General features: G+C 45.3%; 1 protein-coding gene across 1 annotated transcript; it reads right to left on the reverse strand.

The window, feature by feature from the left end:
• Positions 1 to 587: 587 nt before the first annotated feature.
• Positions 588 to 20,812, reverse strand: PLCD4 (phospholipase C delta 4). Its single transcript, XM_081852747.1, has 16 exons — positions 20,588 to 20,812; positions 20,241 to 20,299; positions 18,880 to 19,038; positions 16,092 to 16,322; positions 15,021 to 15,148; positions 13,941 to 14,172; positions 13,375 to 13,576; positions 12,846 to 12,990; positions 12,260 to 12,412; positions 11,518 to 11,685; positions 10,435 to 10,591; positions 9,810 to 9,926; positions 8,275 to 8,453; positions 7,343 to 7,478; positions 5,995 to 6,144; positions 588 to 4,407 (listed from the first exon to the last, which is right to left on the reverse strand). Exons 2-16 carry the CDS (start codon positions 20,263 to 20,265, stop codon positions 4,304 to 4,306), a joined length of 2,286 nt encoding a protein of 761 aa, XP_081708873.1. The 5' UTR covers positions 20,266 to 20,299; positions 20,588 to 20,812; the 3' UTR covers positions 588 to 4,303.
• Positions 20,813 to 21,376: the final 564 nt, after the last annotated feature.

A 21,376-nucleotide genomic window follows, 5' to 3' on the forward strand; every position in this document is an offset into this window, starting at 1 on the left:
AGGCTCCCTCTTGTCCCTGTATATGCATATGGTTGCTGTGAATGAAAGATGTCCTCTTCTTTGGAAACTCAGCTAAGCTCAGTCTTCCTCTTTTTATGGTAAACTCCAGGGGTTTGTGTTTCCTCTTTTTCTGTAGCCCACAACATTTACGAAAGGCTTTGCAGCTTTGATTATGTCATGGAATGGATGTCTTCTAACAGAAAATTGAGTAGGTACTGCCATTTCTTAAGAATTGCAAATTTAAGGTTGATTTCTACTGCTGTGGTAGTCTTAAACATTGCTTTTTTGTTCCTATATGCTCATGTTTTGCTTGTGGATTTCTCATTTCTCATTTCTCATGGGAAATGGGATGCTGGACAACATAGGACTTCTTTGCTTCTTTTCTATAGCTCTTCATTTTCCCTGTGTTTTAATCTTTATTCCCAACCTTCAGTTAGCCAAAATCTAAATTGTGCAATGAAATGAAGCCATGAAAATGTGCATAAATTACCCCATGGCAGAATTGTATGTCTCCTCAGCTCCCCACTTTGCAGTGTTTGAAACTCCCAGCATTCTAGGCACATTTTGCAACAGGGAATTTCAGACCATTTTTAACTTGTCTTTTTATTATTTTGATAAAACCAATTTGCATATGTAGGGTCTCAGCCCTTTACAAAGGAGGCAGTATTTGGGAAGTAAATGACATTCCATGCATTGCTATAAATATTTTTAGACATATATTGCATCTGTAAACATACCTGAGTTAAACAAAGATGTACAAGTAGGAGGGTTGTGGCTAGGGAACAAGACAAGCTGACTGGATGCATAGGCATGCTGTTAACAGGCAAGCTAGCTTGCAGGTAACTGTGTCACATCCATCACAGCCAAAGTGCTGTTTCCACATGAATTAGGTTTCTGTTCTGTGAGACTCTAGCCCAAGGGCAGCCAACATGGCACTTTCCAGATATAGTTGAACAACATCTCCCATCATCAGCAGCAGATAGCATATTCAGTGACTAGGTATGCTAGGAGTTGGAGTCCAGCATTGAGGGCATCATGCTGACTATCCCTGATCTAGGACTGGCAAAGTCCAACTGGCCTCCAGTGGGGTGCATACAGGGTGTACTTCAAATGATGAGGGACTACAACTCCCATCATCCCTGGTCAACCTGGCTAATGGTAAAGGATAATGGGAGTTGTAGTTCAGCAGCCATCACATTGGCTGCCTCACTGCTCTAGCCCATTTAGACTTAAGATGGAGGCAGCTTTTACAGTATCAAATTCCTCTTCTCTTGGCTACCTTAGAGTTGCGGAGAGTTATCCTGTCTTTTGATTTTTCAACCAGCAGGCCTCTGTAGTTCTATCTGCTATTTCTGCTTCCCAGCAAAAATCATTCCACACAAAAGGGTTGCCTCTCAGAGGCAGAAGCCTTTGGCTGCTATGTGGAAGTTGTACATGCACTATTTTGTGTGACTGGATAATTTAACAACTGAAATTGCTAGAGCACAAAAGCACTGGAGTATACCTGCTGCGAGACCAGACTAAATGGTAAGGAGGTGAGCCATGGTTATAGGGGCAAGCAACCTTGTTGTTTTGCCTTGGTAATGGACTGGATGAGAGCAAACAAACTGAAGCCTAATCCACCTAAGACTGAAGCACTGTTAGTGGGTGATTCCCTAGACCGGATGGATGGGAGGTTCTTGATGGGGTTACACTCCCTCTGAAGGAGCAGATACATAGCTTGGGGGTACTTCAGGGTCCTTTGCTGTCGCTTGAGGCTCAGGTGGCCTGAGCAACCCAGAATGCCTTCCATCAGCTTTGGCTGATGGCCCTACCCCTATGCCCCTATCTGGGCAGGGATAGCCTAACTTCTGTCATCTATGCTCTGATAACCTATAGGTTAGTTTATTGCAACGCATTATATGTAGGGCTGCCTCTGAAGATGGTTCGGAAACTTTAGCTGGTGCAGAATTTGGCAGCCAGGTTGCTCACTGGGGCGAAACAGGTTGAGCATATTACATCAATCCTGGCCTGACTGCACTAGCTGCCAGTTAGTTTCCAGGCCCAATTCTAAGTGCTGGTTTTGACCTACAAAGCCCTAAATGGCTGAAGACTGCAATACCTCAAGGACTGCCCCTCCCCACACGAACCTACCCAAACAATGTGATCATAATCTGAGGCCTTTCTTTGTGTGCCTCCACAAGAGGTCAATAGGGTGTTAACATAAGAACAGGTGTTTTCTGTGGTGGCTCCCTGTTTGTGAAATGCTCTCCCCAGGGAAGGCCACCTGGAACCTAGGTGCCAGGTGAAAACATTTCTCTTCAACCAGGCATTCAAGTGATTAACATTCTGTAGCCTTTTAAATGTATTTGTGGGAGGGGAATTAATGGTTTGCTTTTGTTTACGTTTTATTATGCAGTTTGTATTCTCATTTTGTATTTTTCTATTGTGAACTGCCCTGGGATTTTTGGATGAAGGGTGGGATACAAAACTAATTAATAATAACAGTAATAAGAATTGTGCCACTGGGTACATTTTTTGAGGAAGTGCTGTGGGTACCAGTCACAAAATGGCTGCTGTAGGAATGTGGCATAACAGAAAATGACTACCACATGACTAAGAGAACAGACAAGGAGGACTACAAATGGTACAGATAGCCCAGCCCCCCCCCCATCATTAGGTGGAGGAGGACACCAAAAGCGTGTATAATCCTGGTATCTAAAGAAAAAGGGTTGAACAAGAAGCTCAAACAGTCTCTTGCACATTATGGATTTTTGAGATGTTTGCTGAGACCTTTTTTGAGCACCATAGGAACTAGTTGATGCACTGTCACCTGTGGGTTCTGTGTTGGTGACCATTGTTCTCATCACATTTTTGTGGAGCTAGCATCTTAATTGCATCAGAAAAAAGGCGTTATGTTTATGGAGGCTTTGAGAATGCCAAGGCATTCCTGCTGTGGAAGAATTCTTACTGAGGAGTCAGTTGTATGAATATTGTTAGTGCTGATGCAGAAAAAGACAAGCTCATCTAGAAGAATCTTATCGCTTCCTACTTGGAGTTGATTTAGAGGATGATTCGAGTCTAGCCAACATCTTTCTATATAAAGGCAGAATTAGACTGTCAGAGCTCCTTGGCCAACACATACTTGAAAGGAAGCCGATGGTTATTGAGCTGAGAAAAGGAGTTGTTGGCATTCCTTCTATCTTTATGGCCGTCTTCAAGGAATCAGTGGGATAAGTCCTTTCTACTCTTTCCCTGAGGGCTGATAATCATAGGCACACACTGTACATCATTTGATGGCTTCTACCTAGCTGTGCAAACTGCCTCCATTGGAAAGTATTGTCAGCGGCTCTGTGGAAGGCTTTCCATGTGCGATGTCAGTTTCCCAGATGCATGTTGTCAAATGTTTGCGAAGCGAGGCAACATCCAAATATACAAGCACCCTATTAGCTGCTAACTGGGTGGTGGTAACGGGAGGGCTACAGCTAGGAGATGAGGAAGGAAAAATCTTGCAGTATCTCAATACCATTCAGATTGGGCAAGGTGAATAAATAGAGCAGGGTTTCCCCTTTCTCATGCAATCTGCAAGGAAAAAGAGCAGGTGGTCCAACAACTTAGCTTCTTCCTGTCTCTCTTGCTCAGTTAGAAAGAGATGTTGCCACAAGAGTCAACCCCGGAATCCTTTCTCTCTTCTCTCGGTTATTGCCAAATCTTGTCAGGGGCATCCAGGAAAAGCTTGATCAGCCACCTTCTGATGCTACTTTAAAGGTGGCTAGCAGACTGGACCTACTTCTGGGCCCAGGTCAGAAGAGTTGCCCTTGAAGACAGTTGGAAAAACAAAGCCCTTTGGAAAGACTTGATGGTTGGCTGATGTTATTGAAAGAAATTCACCCTTCCTTTTGAATATCGTTAAGTCTGCTTTGGGGAAGGTCCCATTCGCGGCTGCAGTAGCCTGTCCTGCCCTTTTTGCACAACGGAGGTAGATTTTAAAACTGAACCATACGAGTGGACGGATATAGTTGGAGGGTCTGGGAACTGTGCAAATCACAATAGTTTAAATTCTTTCTTTAAAAAAATAGCAGCAAAATGATATAAAACTGTTGGGTTGGGTTCTCGTTTTGAAAAAATAATAATAATATATATATAGTAGTGCAAAGTAACTTTTCAGTCCAGTGCTGTGTAGGAACAAGAGAGGCAGGCAGATGGAGTGGGGTATGGCATCCATTCTTAAGACAACTCTTGTCCCCTTCCCTCCCCCTCCCCCCACATTCTCCAACCTAAATGGGGCAGAGAGGGAAGAGCTGTATTTGGAGACACAGTTGCTTTAGTCACTCTCTGTTGACAACTCCCTGATTCGGATATGGACAAATAGGGAGGCTGGTGGGATCCCCGTCCCATCCTTGGAAAGAAGGTGGATGTGGCGGTATCCTGCATGGGAGACAAAAAAATAAAGAGCCACGCACAGTGTTTGAAGCTGCCTTGTGTTGAGTTAGGCCAAGGGTAACCAACCATGTTGTTGGGCTCCAGCTGCCATCAGCTCCAGCCAGCATGGCCAATGGCCAAGGATTGTGGGAGCTGTACTTCAACAACACCTGGAGAGTCCCATGCTTGCTATCCCTGAGTTAAACTACTGGTTCATCCAGCCCAACTCTGCCTACTATAACCAGCAGAGCCCTGGTGGGATCCTAAAAACACACACAAACCAGGGCTCATCTGCATGCATAGCCTGTGCTCTCCTGCTGAGCTCTAGATAATGATACAGGCAGAGATATGGGCGTAGCCAAGGGGGGATGGGGGGGCAGCCACTGCCCCCCCAATCCACAAAAAATATTGAAAAGCATTGAAAGTACTTAGTTGATTGAGGTTCCAGGCTACACCCATGGGCAGAGAGCACATTTGTCTCTAGAGTCAGCTTTTCCTGGCTGTCTCTCGAATGGTTACAAATGCTGGGTTTCTCCCATTCCTTTGAGTAGATTTGATGTTTTATATATTCTGCTTGCCCTGCAGCAGATGCATTTATTCGGTTGATCACAGCTACAGCCTGTAGAAGTATATATTCTAGCACCAATACAGGGCACAGTATTTCTCTTCTCCACTAGATGGAGGCAACATGAGCTCCCTCCCTCCCCCTACAAAAAATAAAAATAAATGTATGTACACAGGATGGGAATGCAAAACTCTGCAGTGTGATCTAGGAGCAGCTACAAGTATGGTAATAACTAATCCAAATACTAAGGAAGCAAATCCATTGATTCTGAGGATGGACTCATACATAGTCCCGCCCCCCCCCCATCCTGCAAAGTGAGTGGTACTTCTCATGGGGGAGAGTTAATCTGTGGGTTGTGATAAACGTCAGGCCTGCTTTGGAATTAAAAGTAAAAAAAAAAAAAAAAAGAATCCAGGGAGCAGCTGTATAGGTTTAAAAGGGCAGCAGTTTTAACTGCATCTCTATCAAACTGATTGATTGAATCCAGACTTACAATGCACTCCTAATTCCACTTACCTGGGTAAGCCTCACTGAACTCAGTGGGATTCACTTCTGAGAAGACATGGTTAGAAGGGCCTTGGCTCCTCCACACTTCCACTTGTCTTGTGCCTGGAAAATGGGTCCAAGCGGCTATTCCTTTGCCGCACTGCTCTCCCCTGGAAAACCTGCTCTTTACTGCTGAATTGGAACAAATGGCAATTCAACGAAAACCTGATTGCTGTTTGGTTCCATTTAGCAATAAACCACAGGTTTCTGCAGGGGAAAGTGGCAGGGTAAACGGAGGTGTGGATGAGCCCAGAGTCTGGATCTAATCCTATGTATTTTTGTGTTGTGCTGTGGTCATAATATCCATGTGCTGATTTACTGAGTTGTTACAGTCTCTGTTGAAGGGGGTAACTTAGTCTGCCTTCCTTATATACACAAATAACTGTCTCTGGCTAACCTTGACTGACCTGCCAGGGATGCATTCTGGCAGCAAACTGGCACAAGATAGTCACACCCCACAGGGCTAAGAGGGGGATGCTCACCTGCTTTGACACTAGTAAGAGGTAGAGTGTACTGTCCCACAAAGTCATTCCGAGATGCCTTGTCATAATCCTCCACCACAAAGCGCAGAAGTGCCAGCTCTGGTACCCAAACCTGGAACTGAAAGGCCTCATTCCACTGTGGGTTAAAACCTATCCAGGGATATGAAAGTGAAAAGAGGGTGTTGTCACAGCACATAATCTGTATGTGTCCCCCAGCCTCTCTCCATCTTCACCTTCATAAAATCTCACACAACTTCCCTCTGCATTGCTGCTTCTGAGATTCCTCAGCTGCTCTGGTCAGTTTATCATCTAACCTCAAAGATATCTGGCCTCTTTGCATCACTTTTCTACCAATGGTCCAACTGGGCTTTTAGCGTTTTCAATGCCCCAGGAAAAAAGAGAGAAGATGCCTTTAAGTGGGAAACCAATGTCCCCACTGTGGAAGGACGTGTGGATCCAGAATTGGTCTCCACAGTCACTTAATGGACTCATTGTTAAAACTGTGTTTATGGAAGACAATCTCATTCGGATACAAGTGGTCGCCAAAGAAGACGATATGCATATACTGTACTATTGTGGGACCTTGGTGGAGAATTTACCTTTCTGCAAAGTTCAACTTCCTTTTCAAAATGACTATGAAAATTTCTAGCCTGCCAGGGTGCAGAGGAAAATATGAAAATGTAATGGAGAATGGACACATGTTAGTCATGAGGTGAAACTTCACTTGTGTCAATGGGACAAGTCGGCTGCAACTCATTTTATTTGTTTTATTTTAATGTATTTATGGACTGCTCTTTAGGTATGACATTTCAAACTGGCTAAAATAATAAATACAATACATAAGAACAGCATAAGAACATCAGCACATACCAATCCACTGTTTTCAAAGAGGCTTAGTCATACAACTAACATTTGCTGGATTGTGCCCAGTGTGGTAGGCCACAGACATGGAAACCCAAGGCTTCCAAAGGTGGCTCATATGCCCTACACATGAGTTATTTGCTTCCTTGGGGTTCCAAGTCCCCCTAATAAATCCTTCCCCTGTTATCTGTTTCCACCTCTGCTGCTTCCTTGTACTTCACCACCCCAGGTCTTACCAAAAACAAAAATATCACAATTTAAAATCATGCCTGACATGCCTAGCATTTTAAGGACATTCATTCCTATGGAAGAGTTTGGTTTTTTTAAATGTAGAATCTGAGTTCCCTTGGCACAGATAACACCAGGATATTCATTCATTCATCCTTAAGTAATTAAGAATGAGGGGCATTCATGTTGACACATGCATGAGGTCCACGTAAAACCCCATCTCAGCAGTTCTTTACAATGACCAAGAGAATTGCCTCACCGTTATCATCAATATATTTGGTCTCCTGCTTGGCACTATCAGCAGGGATCCCATGAATCTCCACTCGCACTAGTGGATCGATGATGGAGCCTTCTTTGCTGTTGGGCATCTTGGGGAGTTGCTGCCCACTAATGATCTGGAAGAGAAGATTATGGTGAGCATAGAAGGGCAGTCAAGTCCACATGTGCAAACAGCAATGGGTCAGCAGCTGCACCCTGCAACTCACGCAGCTCAAAACAGTGACAAAGGAAGTTGGTCACTATGGCATATAAGCCCAAAGACACAAAGGACTTGGAACAACACTCTGCCTGCTTGATACAGTGGTACCTCGGTTTTTGAATGTAATCTGCTCCGGAAGACTGTTCAAGTTCTGAAATGTTCAAAAACCAAAAACTCAAAACGGAAGCCTCAAAATGGAAAACTCAATTGGGAAAACTCAAAACGGAAGTTGTGTGGCATGTTCAACTTCCAAAAAGTGCTCAAAAACCGAAGCATTTACTTCCGGGTTTACGGCGTTTGAAAACCAAAACGTTCATCAAGGAGACGTTCGAAAACCGAGGTACCAATTTATCCCAAACTCAGCTTTCCCAACAGAAGTAGATCTTTGACTCAACCAGGTATGGGGAAACTTTGGCCCTCCAGATATGGCTGACCTACAACTCTCATCAGCCCCAGAAGCATGGCCAGTGGCCATGTTAGTTCAGCAACATGAGCGTCAATATTCCCCACATCTGCAGTAGGATAGTAGCACTGAGTAGCTATTAAAAGATAGCAGGATAGATAAAGCCTCTCTCTAGGTTGGACAGAAATTTTCCAAGATGGGGGCCACATTCTCTCATAGACATCTGGAAGCTTCTTATTCTAATAAGTTATTCTCTAAAATCCTAAAAGCCCTGTTAGGTTAAGGTATGGGCAACAAACTCACACAGTACCTTAATGGCTATGTTAAGTGGGCTACCATTCTCCCTGCTTTGGGGGTTCTCAGGACTGAAGGCTGTCTCTGGGTCTTTCATGAAGCTCGGCTTTAACACGTAGCCACAGCGGCCATTTTTACTGAAGAGCCCATCGCACAAGTCCATCTCTGTACCAGCCGTTTGAAAATTCAAGGCCACTGGGAGGAGGAGGAGACAGGAATCTTTCAGACCAGCAGCAATTGGAGGCAAATGAGAGAGCAGTCTTCTAGCTCTTGCTAGCTTATTCCATGCAAGGCATCTTAGAAATACAAATTAAAGCCCAAAGTGCATATTGTGGAGAGAGGACCATCATCCCACATCTCCCTAATAATGGGGGGAAACATATGACATATCATTGTCTTAGTGTTTCCCTCCCTACACCCATTTTCACTGGCTGCTGCTTATCCCATTTCTGGATCTCTATCTTCCCTCAGTTCCTGCCTTTCAAATCTGCATTTGCAAGCTTGAGGAAAGCTGAGGAAACCAACATTCAGAAGAGTTGGGGGAAAATCCCTTCCCCCATATAAGAACAGCCATGCTGTAAAGCCCAGTTTTGACCGCTAAAGCTTGGCAATAGCAGAACAAATAGCAACAATTATTTATATAAAGCACCACTTTGAACACTCTGAAGCACACTGCATATTTATTTTACATCTTGCCTTTCTGCCATCATAGAACCCAGTGTGGCATACATATGGCTCCCAGACAGTCACCCCCAGACCTGCAATGTTGTAACCTTATGTGCCTTCAGATGCTGGGATCAGGTTTACTTACTTACTTACAATATCCAAGGTTGGAACAGCTTGCTACTTCAGCAAAGTTCGCTGAGACACAAATGCAGGAGGGAATTTCCAGGAAAGGATCAGTGTAGTAGGAGTAGTTGACCCTTCCCTAGATTGCCATCTTGCCAAAAATACTCCCTGGCATATGACAACTTGTCCCCCTCCCAGAAAGCAGGATTCTGAGACTAGGCAAATGAAGGGGAGGCAGCATTTGTGGGAATAAGTGAATAAATAGAGCCCTGCTGGCTCAAACCAAAAGCCTGTTTAGTCAGCCTCCTGTTTCCCACAATGGTCAATCAGATGTGCAAGTGTGCGCTCTCTGTCTCTCTGTGTCTGTGTCTGCGTCTCCCTCTCGTTCCCCAGTGACTGCTAGTCAGAGGAAAGCTGCTGCTGATTCTCAGGTAGCAGTCAGACATTATGACTCATAGCCATCAATAGTCTTATACCCCAGCAGTTTGTCTAATCTTCCTTTTAAAAGCCATCTAAAGCCCCATCTGCACTTAAAGCAGTATCAAACCACTTTAGTCCTGGCTTCCTCCACACACACACAATCCTGCAGTCTGTTCAAGGTCCCAAGAGATGCTAGGAGACTTTATTCCCCTCACAATCCCCAGAGTTCCCGGGGAAGAGGGTCTGATGGTTAGACCACTCTGGGAGCTGCAGCTCTGAAAAAACACACAAGGGTGACTTCCTCACCCACCCACCCCTTCAATCCTTCTGGGGCTGGCATACCCAGCTGGCACCCCACATTCCACATCGCCTGGGGGTTGTAATTGGAGGAGTCCGTCCGCAGACCGCTGGGGAAGATGCGTGTCAGCTGCCAGGCATTATGGCGGATGAAGTCATTTCCTGCAGGAGGTAGTTAGCACACCAAAAGTTTAGAAATCTGGTATTTGGGAAACCCGCTCTCCAGTTATTAGTGTTTGGAGAATGTGACCATCTGCAACTAAGTGGGGTGTGTGTGTGTCAGAGAAACAGTTTGCATCCAGTTTACCTAAAATGTGGACAGAGAACATGGAATTTCTAGCTGGTTAGTTGGAATTAGGGTGCACACCCCACCCCAATGCGTGTGTAGGTCTTCACAAACTGCTTTCTGGGAATTTGATGCAGAATTAGAGTGGTTTTGTTGCCTGCTTACAAGAGGTTGTTTGCTTCCACTATGCTGTGCTGGTATGTTCTCTGACCCAAAGGAAAGTGAATCAGGGAGTGTTGCCTCTGACTTTCTGACTGCTTGGCAATATGGGGCAAATCATTAACATCTTAGTGTATGCTGGGGAGGAGTCAGAGGAGTCATGGGCCCATCAATGCATGTTCCTAATGTCTTGCCTGCTGGTTGCCTCCATCCCCGGTTTCTCACCAGCCTCTCGGATGAGCTTGCGGGCCTTGGATTCAGCAAAGGAGGACATCTCGTAAGACTTGTAGTGGCTGCGGGAGTGCTGGAAGCTGTGAAAGGGCACGCTCTTGCAGTAGACAATGCAGTCAGAAAGCTCCTGGGAGAGGGACTGTTTGGCCTTCTGCAAAGAACGTGAGACCAACTTGTAAATGATGACCATGTGTACTGCAGACACGGGAGTCAGATTGAGTTCCACACCTGCTAAAAATAGAATCAAAATATCAGGCTTTGCAGGGGGGAAGGCTCCTTTTGCCTTTAACTGGTGAGGGGCAGGTAGAGTTTTGGCTCCGGGAACTTTACCTGTCTTTTGTTAGAATGTTTGGGAGGAGGAGTCATACCTCAGCAGGGAGCCTATGCACTTTGCATCCCTGGCATTTCCAATTTTTAAAAAGACTAATTTAAAACCCTGCCTGGGAGCTTGGAGAAAGCTGCTAGTCAGAGAACCCAACGGACCAGTGGTTTGACTCACATACAAAGGCAGCTTCACATATTCCTGCAATAGGAGAAGAGCCCCCTTTTGCTCCTGAGAAAGAGCCACCAACTCCAAATGGTTCAAAGGCTGTAGTGCAGTGTAAGAAAGTTTGCTTTCTCTCCACATCAGGGTTTTAGGGTTTCCCAGTAGAATAAATGTAGCTCACATTCTATCAAAAACTAACCTGTATGTGTGTATTGTCGTCAGTCACTCCTGCTTTTGTGGGCAGGTATCTCCCACCTGTCGGTATCTGGCAAGTGAGGTTCAAGTGCATATCACTCTACCACACTAGTGCAACAGTTTTTAAAAGCAAACAAACCCCGGACTTTTAGCAGTTGGGGCAATGATGGGGAAATGCATTGAAATTGAGGGATGAGCAAACGATTAATGGGAAGATGTATCAACACTTGGCTGGCAAATTGTTGCATAACCTCCCCACAAACACATTATAATGAATGCTCATAAAGACTGGACGTAACTGCTATGTGAACTTTGTGCAGGCAACTCCAGGATGGATCCTCAAAACATAGCTGCCACTACCTCTAAAGAGCCAACTAACCAGGGTTTCCATGTACCTTCTCTTTCTTCTTGTCTTCATTGCGCAGGACTTCTTCCTCTGCCTCTGGTCCCTCTTCCTCCTCCTCCTCCTCTTCCCGCTCAGGCGGCTCATCCAGATGCCCATTCAAATAATCCTCCAGGTGTCCAATCTTCTTCCCTTTCAGGATGATCTTGCCCTTCAGCTCCTGCATGAGGACACAGGGTGGGTCATATCAGGGCAGACATGATGGTGCTTTGAGTTCAGGCAATGGGGAAGGGCCTCTAGCAACACCAGCTCAGCCAGGCTGTCCTGTAAAACTCTGCCTTGCTCCACAAGTATGACAGCCTCTTAAATATGCTCACAGCAAACATCCTGCTCAATTAAAGGTCCCCCGATGTCCTTTTACTCAATCTTTCACCATGATTTTAACAAAGTGTCCCCAATAATTATCCCTCCAGTACCTCTGCTCCTCCAGTGCAACTGCTCCTTTCTGCCTTTAATACTGTTCTTGAAGTTCCCCTTAGTGGTTCTGACAAAAAATGCTTTAATTCCCACAATAGCTACTTTGGAACCCCCTCCAGTCCCCAGTCCCTTCATCTGCCTTAACCTTCACCCCTCACCTCTGGCTCCTCCCCTTCCTATGGCCACCATTTTAATACTTCAGACTAATACGTAAAAGAATTTGGGTCACCTGAGTGTTAACATAACAGTCCTAGGATTGCAATCAAGCTCTGTAAGCCCAGGTTAAGGAAAGACAATTGACAACACCATGTCCCCACCTCCGGTGAAGGCAACTGCACTGGGACACGTCCATCAATGGTGGTGGTGAGGAGCTGCTCTCCCAGAATCCCCTTCAGCTGCTGGGCCATGATGTCCTGCTGCTCTATGCTGCAGTGGTTCTCAAGAGACAGGATAATGGGGTATTTAGAAGCCTGGGAGAATGGAGACATAAGAAGTTAGAGGTGGTGATAGCCCTAAAGTGTGGAAGGTTGAAGGTGGAGTCTGGTGACATAAAGAGGGGAATGGAGCTGTTTGAGGGATAACGAGCCACCTTAAACTCAGGATTCCTAGAGACCAGACAAGTACTGTAGGATAGAGAGAAATGAAGCCACTGCTGAGATGTGGAACCACAGCCATTTGAAACAACAAGAAGGAAAGATGGTGTGCCCTATTTAAATCTAAAAAAGGGAGGGGTTTGGGGACAACTGGAACTAAAATTAGGCTCTCACAACTTTGATGTGCTGTCTGGAGGATGGGGGAATTTAATCAAAAGCAACACCTTGAATTTGGCTGGATAACCACTCAGCAGCCTTTACAATTCCACCCTACTGACCCCATCCCTTGTGGCAGAAAAGTCCAACCTACCCGGAAGGCATATTTATCGAGGGTTGTCACAACTTCCCGGAAGGGGATCTTAGAGGTGAAGGTATGGCCGTGGTAGACAATAGGCTCCCCATTAGGTCCGTCCCAACAGTCCACCTCTAGGCATCGGCAGCCCCGCTTCAGAGCCCTGCAGAGGAAAAGAGGGCAATTCATGAGCCCTTCCTAGCCTCTCGGTTTGTGAGCAGTATGCAATAAGTGAGGAACGTTTTTAGGGGGGAAGAGGTTGTAATGTTGAGGGAATCCAATCTATGCATGAGGTTCATCAGTGTGTGAAGCAATTCCAGTCAATGTTTTATAAAAAGCTGAGGAGATCTGGGGGCTAGGCCTTGAGATGCAGATTTCTGGTAGGCTTTTCTCTTGCTTAACATGTATTTGAGTTTGCTCTATATCAAGTGATTTGGTCACCAAGCTTTGTGTAAAGAGCACATCTTACAGAGGTCATAATTGTGAAAGGTATCTTGTGAGTGGCTTTGTTATGAAAGTGAGTCAACTGCCTTTCGATCGAGATTACCTGATATATCCCTCCACGCTGCTTTGTCCTCTCAGCTGGTCCTCCATCAGGTATGTGTTGTGGGAGGAGGAGATAAAGTAATGGCAGAGGGGCTGAGACATATCCTGAAAGACCGTCCTGTGCTCAGGGTTGAAGATGGAGCCATCGCGGGAGCAGAGGTACATGAGGAACCCATCAATGCTCAGGATGTGGCGAGCCTTGGCTGTGGGAAGAGAGAGCCAGTTGGAGAGAGAACAATACTGAGGAGGAATTAGCCTCTGAAAAAAAACAAAAGACACTGAACTGGACAAAGCCCGTGAAAGAGGAGCCTTTGGAGTGCTGGGGGAAAGCATCAGTTTCTATGGCAATAGGTGTCATGAAACTGATACAGGTGGTGATAAGTGCTTTGTGGAGATCTAGTGGGACAAGAGAGACACACAGATACCCTCTCCCCCTCAATGCCTGGGAGCTCCTATTCTGAGAGAGGATTTGGCACTATTTGAGGGACAACCTGTGCTAACCGTGGGCACTTGTCCAGGTTGTGGGCCCGCCAGCTCTCCCCCCTCCTCCACCCCCACCCCGCCAACCTGTCTCAGACGGCTCATATCTGTCAATCATCTCCATGGCGAGCTCATCAATGCCAGCCCCCTCCATCTGCTCCTGTTGCAAGAAGTCCACAAACTCCAACAGTGTCAGCTTTTTGCCATCCTCGGAGTACTCCTGGAACAACTCGAGCACCTCGTCCCGCTGAGTCAGTGCTTTGTAGAAGAGCACAAACTCCTCCCCCTCCAGTGTACCTGTCTCTGATTTGTCGGCCATCTGCAAGGAATGGAAGGGTCTCTGACCGAGGGGGTCCTTTGTGCAGAAAGGAGAACATTGCGATAAAAGCAATGGGGTGAGGCAGAGCCAGCCAGTGTGAGGCCCTCTAGATGGCTTGGACTACAACTCCAACCTGTCAGCTTGCCCAGTGGTTGAAGGCTGGTGATGGGAGTTTGTAGTCTGCAACATCTGGAGGGTACCACATTGGCTACACAGGGCATACAGGATCAGAGGTTTACTCATGAGGATTATTGAGACATACCGCTGCTGCTGCTGCTGCTGCTGCTGCTGCTGCTACAACACTAAATGTGCCCTAGCTGATGCACAGTACATCATAGCTATATGGTCCTTGCCCAAGGAACTTTAAACTACCATAAAATGACTAGATGGAGGCAGGAGTAGTAAAGGGCCAGGGATTAAATGAAGAGTGTGGGTAGGATGGGGGGCAGCTTCTGGATCTGGGATGATCCACCACTGCTCTTGCCAGTGTCTATTGTCAGCCTCCACTGGGAAAAACAACATGATAGAGAGACTTGGGGATGCCATGAGATGTCTCTGCAGGTGACCTGCAGTGATTTCTGTACTATATCACTGAGTTTGACTAGACAACAGACAACACACACAGCCACGTGGATGATGCTTTGACAGAGAGATATAATGACACTGGACAACAGAATAGCCAGGTTTGGGGGCACAGCGTGTAAGCAAAGAAAAACAGAAGTGAATATATGTGCACTAGGGTGTATCATGGGTGGAAATGAGGTGCTGTAGTCTTTTGAAGAGCAAGCTCAAGGATTTCCCTATGCAACCCAGTACCGTAACTTCCCCACCACAGCACCCAAATTTACTTGGAAGAGCCGGAAGGCATGGTCTTCGTTCATAGCCACGTTCATCATCCTGAGCAAGTGCTGCACCTCCTTGAAATTCATACGTCCATCCTTGTCCTTATCAGCTTTCATGAACCAGTCACAGATCCATGTGCAGCCCAAGACATGGGTCAAGGAAAACAGTCTCATAGTGGCCGAGCAAAGCTAAGTCTTCAAAACTAGCCATAGCATAAAAGAACACTCTAGTGTTGCGCAGCCAAGATGCTTCAAGAAACATGTGTGTGTGGACTCCTCATCAGCCTAATTCCTAGAATTTGGCAACTATTAACAATTGCATCTTGTTGAAATGCACCAACACGGGTTTAATTTTCATAAGACTAAGCCCTTCATTCAAAATGTTACCTATTTATTGGCCAGTTCATTTATGTATTATTCTCCATTTAAAATCACAGAGTAGTTCACAGCAGAAATCAATAAAATACAACAACTGGCACCACCTTCCCCCTCCTATACATTCTATTCGGAATCTGTTATCTGCAGTTTTGCATGGCTTCAAGTAGTGCTTATAAAAAGAGGAAGAGCCAGAACCAAAGCAGACTGGAACAATGGGCAGTTCAGGCAAGACATGGCTGGGTAGTAGTGAAGAAAGGTTTGTTCATTGCAGGGGGAGGGACATGGTGTGACTGCAGAAGTAATGAGTTGATAGGGAAGCACCACAGAAGAGATAGTGGAGACAGCTGAAGCTGTGAAGGAAAGGAGAGAAAGAGATCTAAGTGTCAGCAATTGAAGACAGGAAATTACCTTATCTCAGATCAGACCCACTGGCCCTCTAATTCAGGATCATTTACATGGGCTGACAGCAGCTGTCCAGGATTTAAGACAGGAGTATTTGCTGGAGACACCAGAAATTGAACCCAGTATTTCTGTGTGCAAAGCTTGTGCTCTGCTACCAAGCTACAGTTGATATCAACCTCATATTTGATATGAATCCTGGGTCGTATCTCCAGCACTGGAGAACAAATACAAAGTTGAGCTCTTGAGTTTAGCTTTTACAGGCATGGAAATGGACAGTGAATAATTCAACATAAGGATATTGATCCATCTTCTCCTTCTGGTCCATGTTAGTGACAATCTCCACAAGGCGCCGCAGGCCTTGGATCCAGCACTGAGCTTCCTCCGCTGAGCTGGCAATTAGGTCTAGATTGTTACGGCGCCCGTGGAAGACGACCGTGAAGCAGCATTCGGCTGGGAACTCCTCCGCTAGACTTTGCAGGACCTCCGACTGGTGTCCCTCACGCACAGTCTCCACATCACTCACTGAGACTTGGGAGAGAGGGATAACAGCCAAGAAACATCAGCCTTCATGCAAAGATTAGAGCTTAAGGTACAAAATTAGACCCTTGCTTCTTAGGTTGGGCCCCACACGAAACAGCATCGGCATCATTACCTAGCATTTATCTATTCACATATTCAGCTTCTTTAATCTGTCTGTCTATTCACCCAACTCTTTACTAGAGGTTCTATCCAAAGCAGCACTACGTGAAGATGTCATCAGCACAAGGATTTCAGCTTGTGCAGTGGAACCCTCTCCACTTCTTCTCCCCCTGTGCATGCTCCCTAAATACGTTCTAGGGGTTTTCCCCAACCCTCTGGAACTTATTTTGTGGGGCGCAGGACCCACATTGTGGGAGCAATGGGGTGTGTCCTGATGCACAAGTGGAAATCCTAGCACTGATGAGATACGGTAATGGGCTTAACCGTCCAGGGGTCCTTTACCTTTACCTTAGTTGAACAACCCGATAAGAGCATAGAATTCTGCCTTATACTGAGTCAGATCATTGATCCATTTAGGCCTGTATTGCCTATATTGGCTCACCAGGATTTCAAACGGAGTCTTTCCCAGTCCAGTTTAGAGATGCTGGGGATTGACCCTAGGATTTTCTATGTCAAAGGCAGATTTTTCTGAACTACAAGCCCTTCCTATCCTGTCCTGAGCTACTGTGCTGTCACAGAGTTTTGACCTCCGCAGATCACAGGGGAAGAGATGAAAAAGCATTTTATTGGATCAATTAATGTTGGGACATAATGTACATCCAGCATAAACTGATGGCGGAAGACATCTCAAAGGCAGTTGTGGGCAAGATAGTTTCACCCAGTGGACCATTAGCCTGGAGAAGTTCCAGGAGCAGGGTGAGCGTTCACAGAATCTCCAAGAGAAAATTAAACATTTCTGTGGATGACAGAATGAAAACATCCAGTACTAGAACAGATTATGCAATAGACAGAGGGAAGATGCACAACTTCCAGCACTCAAGATGAATCCAAATATAGTATATTCTCTTCCAGCCAAACATATATTAGTGACCAAAGTGGCAAATCTAAATTGCACCACATGCATAAAAACTTAAATTAAATTAGCTGGCAATTTGATGTTCAATACCTGCTGCCTGAGGTCATCACCTCACTTATCTTTGTGACAGGATCAGTCCCGCTTCAAGTGTCACCATATATGAAAGTCAGGCTCAGTACACCATGCCCAGTGCTCTTTTAGTTTTTAGATAGGCACATCTAAAATGCCCCTTGCAAGACATTCAGAACATAACATGCACATATGCAAATGCACACAAACATTTCCCTTTGTAGTACACATTGTGATGATCTGTTGATGGATATCAGATGATGACAGGGATTTGCAAGTAAGTATTGGCAACAGCTGGATGGAGAAGAAGTGTGTGTGCTTTTGTGTGTGTGTGTGTGTGTGTGTGTGTGCGTGCGCGCGCGCGCACACACACACACGAAAGAAAGAGAAGTCATATTAGATGTCAGACATGACTTGCAGTTTTAATAAGTACATAAGCAGCAGTATGTTGAACCAAAGGTAAAATGTTCTGGAAGGCATGCAAACACCATCTTGGTAGTTGAGATAACCCTAAACTAATTGGTAGTTGTTGCAAGAATGAGCTCATGTGTGTTTACATCCACTTGCTCTGATGTATACTAAGTGGCTTGCGTCGATGCTATGCTTATCTGTGAATCTTGGGACGCTGGGGTCTAGCCCCTGAGAGGGGAGAAGCCTTGGATAGCTGCCACCCATGGCCTCACTGGCCAGGTGTGATGGGAACTTCTGAGTAAACTGATGTATTTTGTTTTGTACATAAAGGATGTCTACATGTTTGCTTGGCTGCAGACAAGCCATCGCCTTGCTGCAGTGTCCATCCTGCATCTGTAAAGGCTGGGAGACCTGGCAGGCTGATTTGCTGTAAGTCTACACCTTCTTTTAATAAAGCACTAGAATTGATCACTCTGGCATTTTTTGACATCCTTCTTTGGTATCCCTGCAACCAACCACTCCCACAAGCTTTTCTTTTGGCTGGTGGATCAGGACGAGCAGTTCTTGCCAATAGATTGAAGGTGGGCCTGAGGGTCAGATCCAATTGTATTGTTCCCAGAACATCCTGTTGGCACCCCATGACATCAAGAGTCAGAGTTTTTACACCCCAGTCTGAAATTCAATCTAAATTTGCATCTAAATTAGCATTTATGTTATGGGCCTGTTCCCTGAATCTCTTAAATACCTAGCAGTACTCCTGTTCCCCGGTGGAAGTCTGCTGCAGCCCAGCACTTTTTAAAAATCAAGCTAAGTAGTCTTTTGGCTTGGAATTGTGTGATTTTTGCATTCTGATCTCTTCCAATGACTGGTGTTGCCAGACTGTCATTAAACAGTTTCATGTGGGGGCTTCTGCAATCTGGACATGCTCCAACCCTTATGAAAGGATCCCCACATTGTGCTATATGCTTGCCTGAAAGTGCAAACTCAAAGACAAGGTGACATGGAAACCAGCCTTGCTAACTGCCATTCAGAGCAGGGAGTGGAACTCACAGGCAGACTTGGCTTTGCCAGACATCTTGGATTTGTACCAGACGGTCATGCAGTCATCCTGCAGCATGAAGTACCGGGGTTTCTTCCAGTTCTTGGACTTCACCTTGCGCATCATTGTCCCCTGTTGCATCTGCTCCAGGTTCTCATCCAGCTGAAGGCCTGAGCAGGAGATTGAGGGGACTGCATTTCACATCAAAAAGCGAGTGAGGGATTACCGCCCACCCAGGATGGGGAACACAAGGAATATTTGTTTGTGTTTAAGCATACAGATAAGGAACAGAAACTGACCCTATTGAGATGGGATGTCAACTTCAAGATCAGAAAGACCCAGCTTCTGGAGGAAACATTATGCCCTGAATTAAACAGCCATTCCATAACATCCTTCTAAGTAGCCTACCCCAACCTGGTTCCCTTTGGTTGTTGTTGGACTACAACTCCCATCATCCCTGTCCACTGGAGATGGAGTCCAACAAGATCTGGAAGGCACCAGGTTGGGAAAGGCTGCTGTAGAGCAAACATGTTGATTCTACATTCAGATCTCCTTTTTGCTTCCAGCAACAGTAGTCACAACCTGCCAGGTCCCCTATATTTCTCCCTTGGACCTAGAGGGTGTGTGGGATGTATTATTACTAGAGCAGTCAAGTACAACATTTTCCTTTTGTCTAGAATGGACACACTGAGGGATGTGGCTCCAGACAGGGAGGACTTCCTGTCATACCTGCTCTGGAGCTTCCTCCCCCTGTGTGTTACCAGGTAGATGGGCGTGAGAGACCCTAGCTGACCAGATCAAAGGGCTGGTCATGCAACCATCTCACTCTTACCTTCTTACTCTTGCTGGCTCTTAGCCAGCACATGGCTCAACCCACATAGGATGGAGCCTACAAGCAGAAAGTCTAAGATGTAGCTCAGACTTCTTTTCACTGTAACCACAGGATAAAGCCTGCCTTCAGATTACTGCTGTGAACTGAATGTGAGTAAAACTTTATTCTTACTTTTAATGAAGACTCTGTTGTGTTATTATTATTTTAAGAGGGAAATAAAGGGGAAACTTACCAGGAACAATCCAGACTGAACAAGCCAAACTGGATTGCTTAATTAAAGGATTCTAATGAATCATCAAGGAATGTTGCTCTGCTGTTTACTCACTAGCGTGAGTGAGGAGGGATAATATCAAAACAATATATTCTCTCCTACCTTCCTTAACATTCCCACAGGGATAGGATGAGCAAGTCAGCAAGCACTACTGATGGCTGCAAGGGCTGTCACTGGGGGAAGATCTGCAGATGGCATCTTGCCGAAGGCCACCCAAAACCTGGAGGTAGCAATCTAGAGGTTCCCTGGAGACTCAGGAGAATACTCACGGACACTGTAGAGAACTGAAGTCATGGTTCTTCTTCCCGTGGGTTGGCACAACAATCACCTAGAACACAAGAGGGTCAATTGGTTTCAGAATTGCCATATCCCGTAATTTGACCTAGCACTTTCTGAAGACTCAGTATCTGATTTATTTTCTGATGTTTTGCATAAGCAATTCTACTCCCATAATCATACAGAAGTGCCTTTTTATTCTTAATTGCCTTATCAGTCCTTTGATAGAAGTCACAAAAATATCTTAAGGTCAAGAAATTATATCTGGTAAAAAAAAAAGGGGGGGGGTTATTTGTTGCTGCTGCTGCTAGGATTTATTTCCACAACCTCTTAGCATTACCATTAGCAGTGATAAAAATATATATTCTCTCTTCATAGCACTTCAGGAAAATATCAGAATAAGCACCCTCATTTTGACGTAGTTTTCTCTCAGACATGGAGCCGCTGCGTACTTATCTGTGTGGTTCCACATATGTTTTCATACTTGCAATGATGTATCTTTTAGAAAATTTCCATTAAATTTCATGGTACATCCTGGTTGATCCGTCTTAATGCTCAATGTAATACAAAAAAATCTGGGATAATGATTTCTTAGGTTTGTCCACTAAGACTTGTTCTAACTGGATCAGTGATCAAAGGTTTCATTACTTTGATAACCCATTAATACAAAAAGTGCCTGGTTTCAAAATACTGGGAGAGGGAGAGAGAGTGACAGGCCAAAGCACCACCAGTGACCAACCAGATGCCTATATTGGAAGCCCACTAGCAGGAACTTCCCCTCCACCCACCAAGTTTTTATTAGGACTGCAGCACACAAAGAGAGAAGGTTTAACCTTTTCCTCCACAGCTACAATTTTAATTAAAATAGCCCCCAACCACAGCAATTAACTTTTTTTGGGGGGGGGGGATTTGTCCACTGGGCAACTTCTGTCTGGATCTCAGCTGGGAAACAAAACCAGCTCTCTTTCAATGCAGAAAACCTTCCCAACCCTATCAGATAGAGATTTTTACTTGCCACTGGCCACTAGATGAATAGCCTGCTTTTAACATCTGTCGTTTTAAAAATGGGCAGCATATTTACCTATTTAACCCCCTTCAAACTCCAAAGCAATGTAGAGAAGGAGAAGGC

This window comes from Podarcis erhardii, assembly GCF_964252035.2.
Source record: "Podarcis erhardii genome assembly, chromosome: 1".
NCBI lineage: Eukaryota > Metazoa > Chordata > Lepidosauria > Squamata > Lacertidae > Podarcis > Podarcis erhardii.

Bases quoted from the DNA above. Each gene is read 5' to 3' on its own strand.
- PLCD4 (XM_081852747.1), bottom strand. From the start codon at position 20,265: ATGACTTCAGTTCTCTACAGTGTCC. The intron at 12,413-12,845 runs GTAGGTTGGACT...CCATTCTCCCAG, and splicing joins TCGATAAATATGCCTTCCGG to GCTTCTAAATACCCCATTAT. The intron at 6,145-7,342 runs GTGAGGCAATTC...ATCCCTGGATAG, and splicing joins CAAATATATTGATGATAACG to GTTTTAACCCACAGTGGAAT.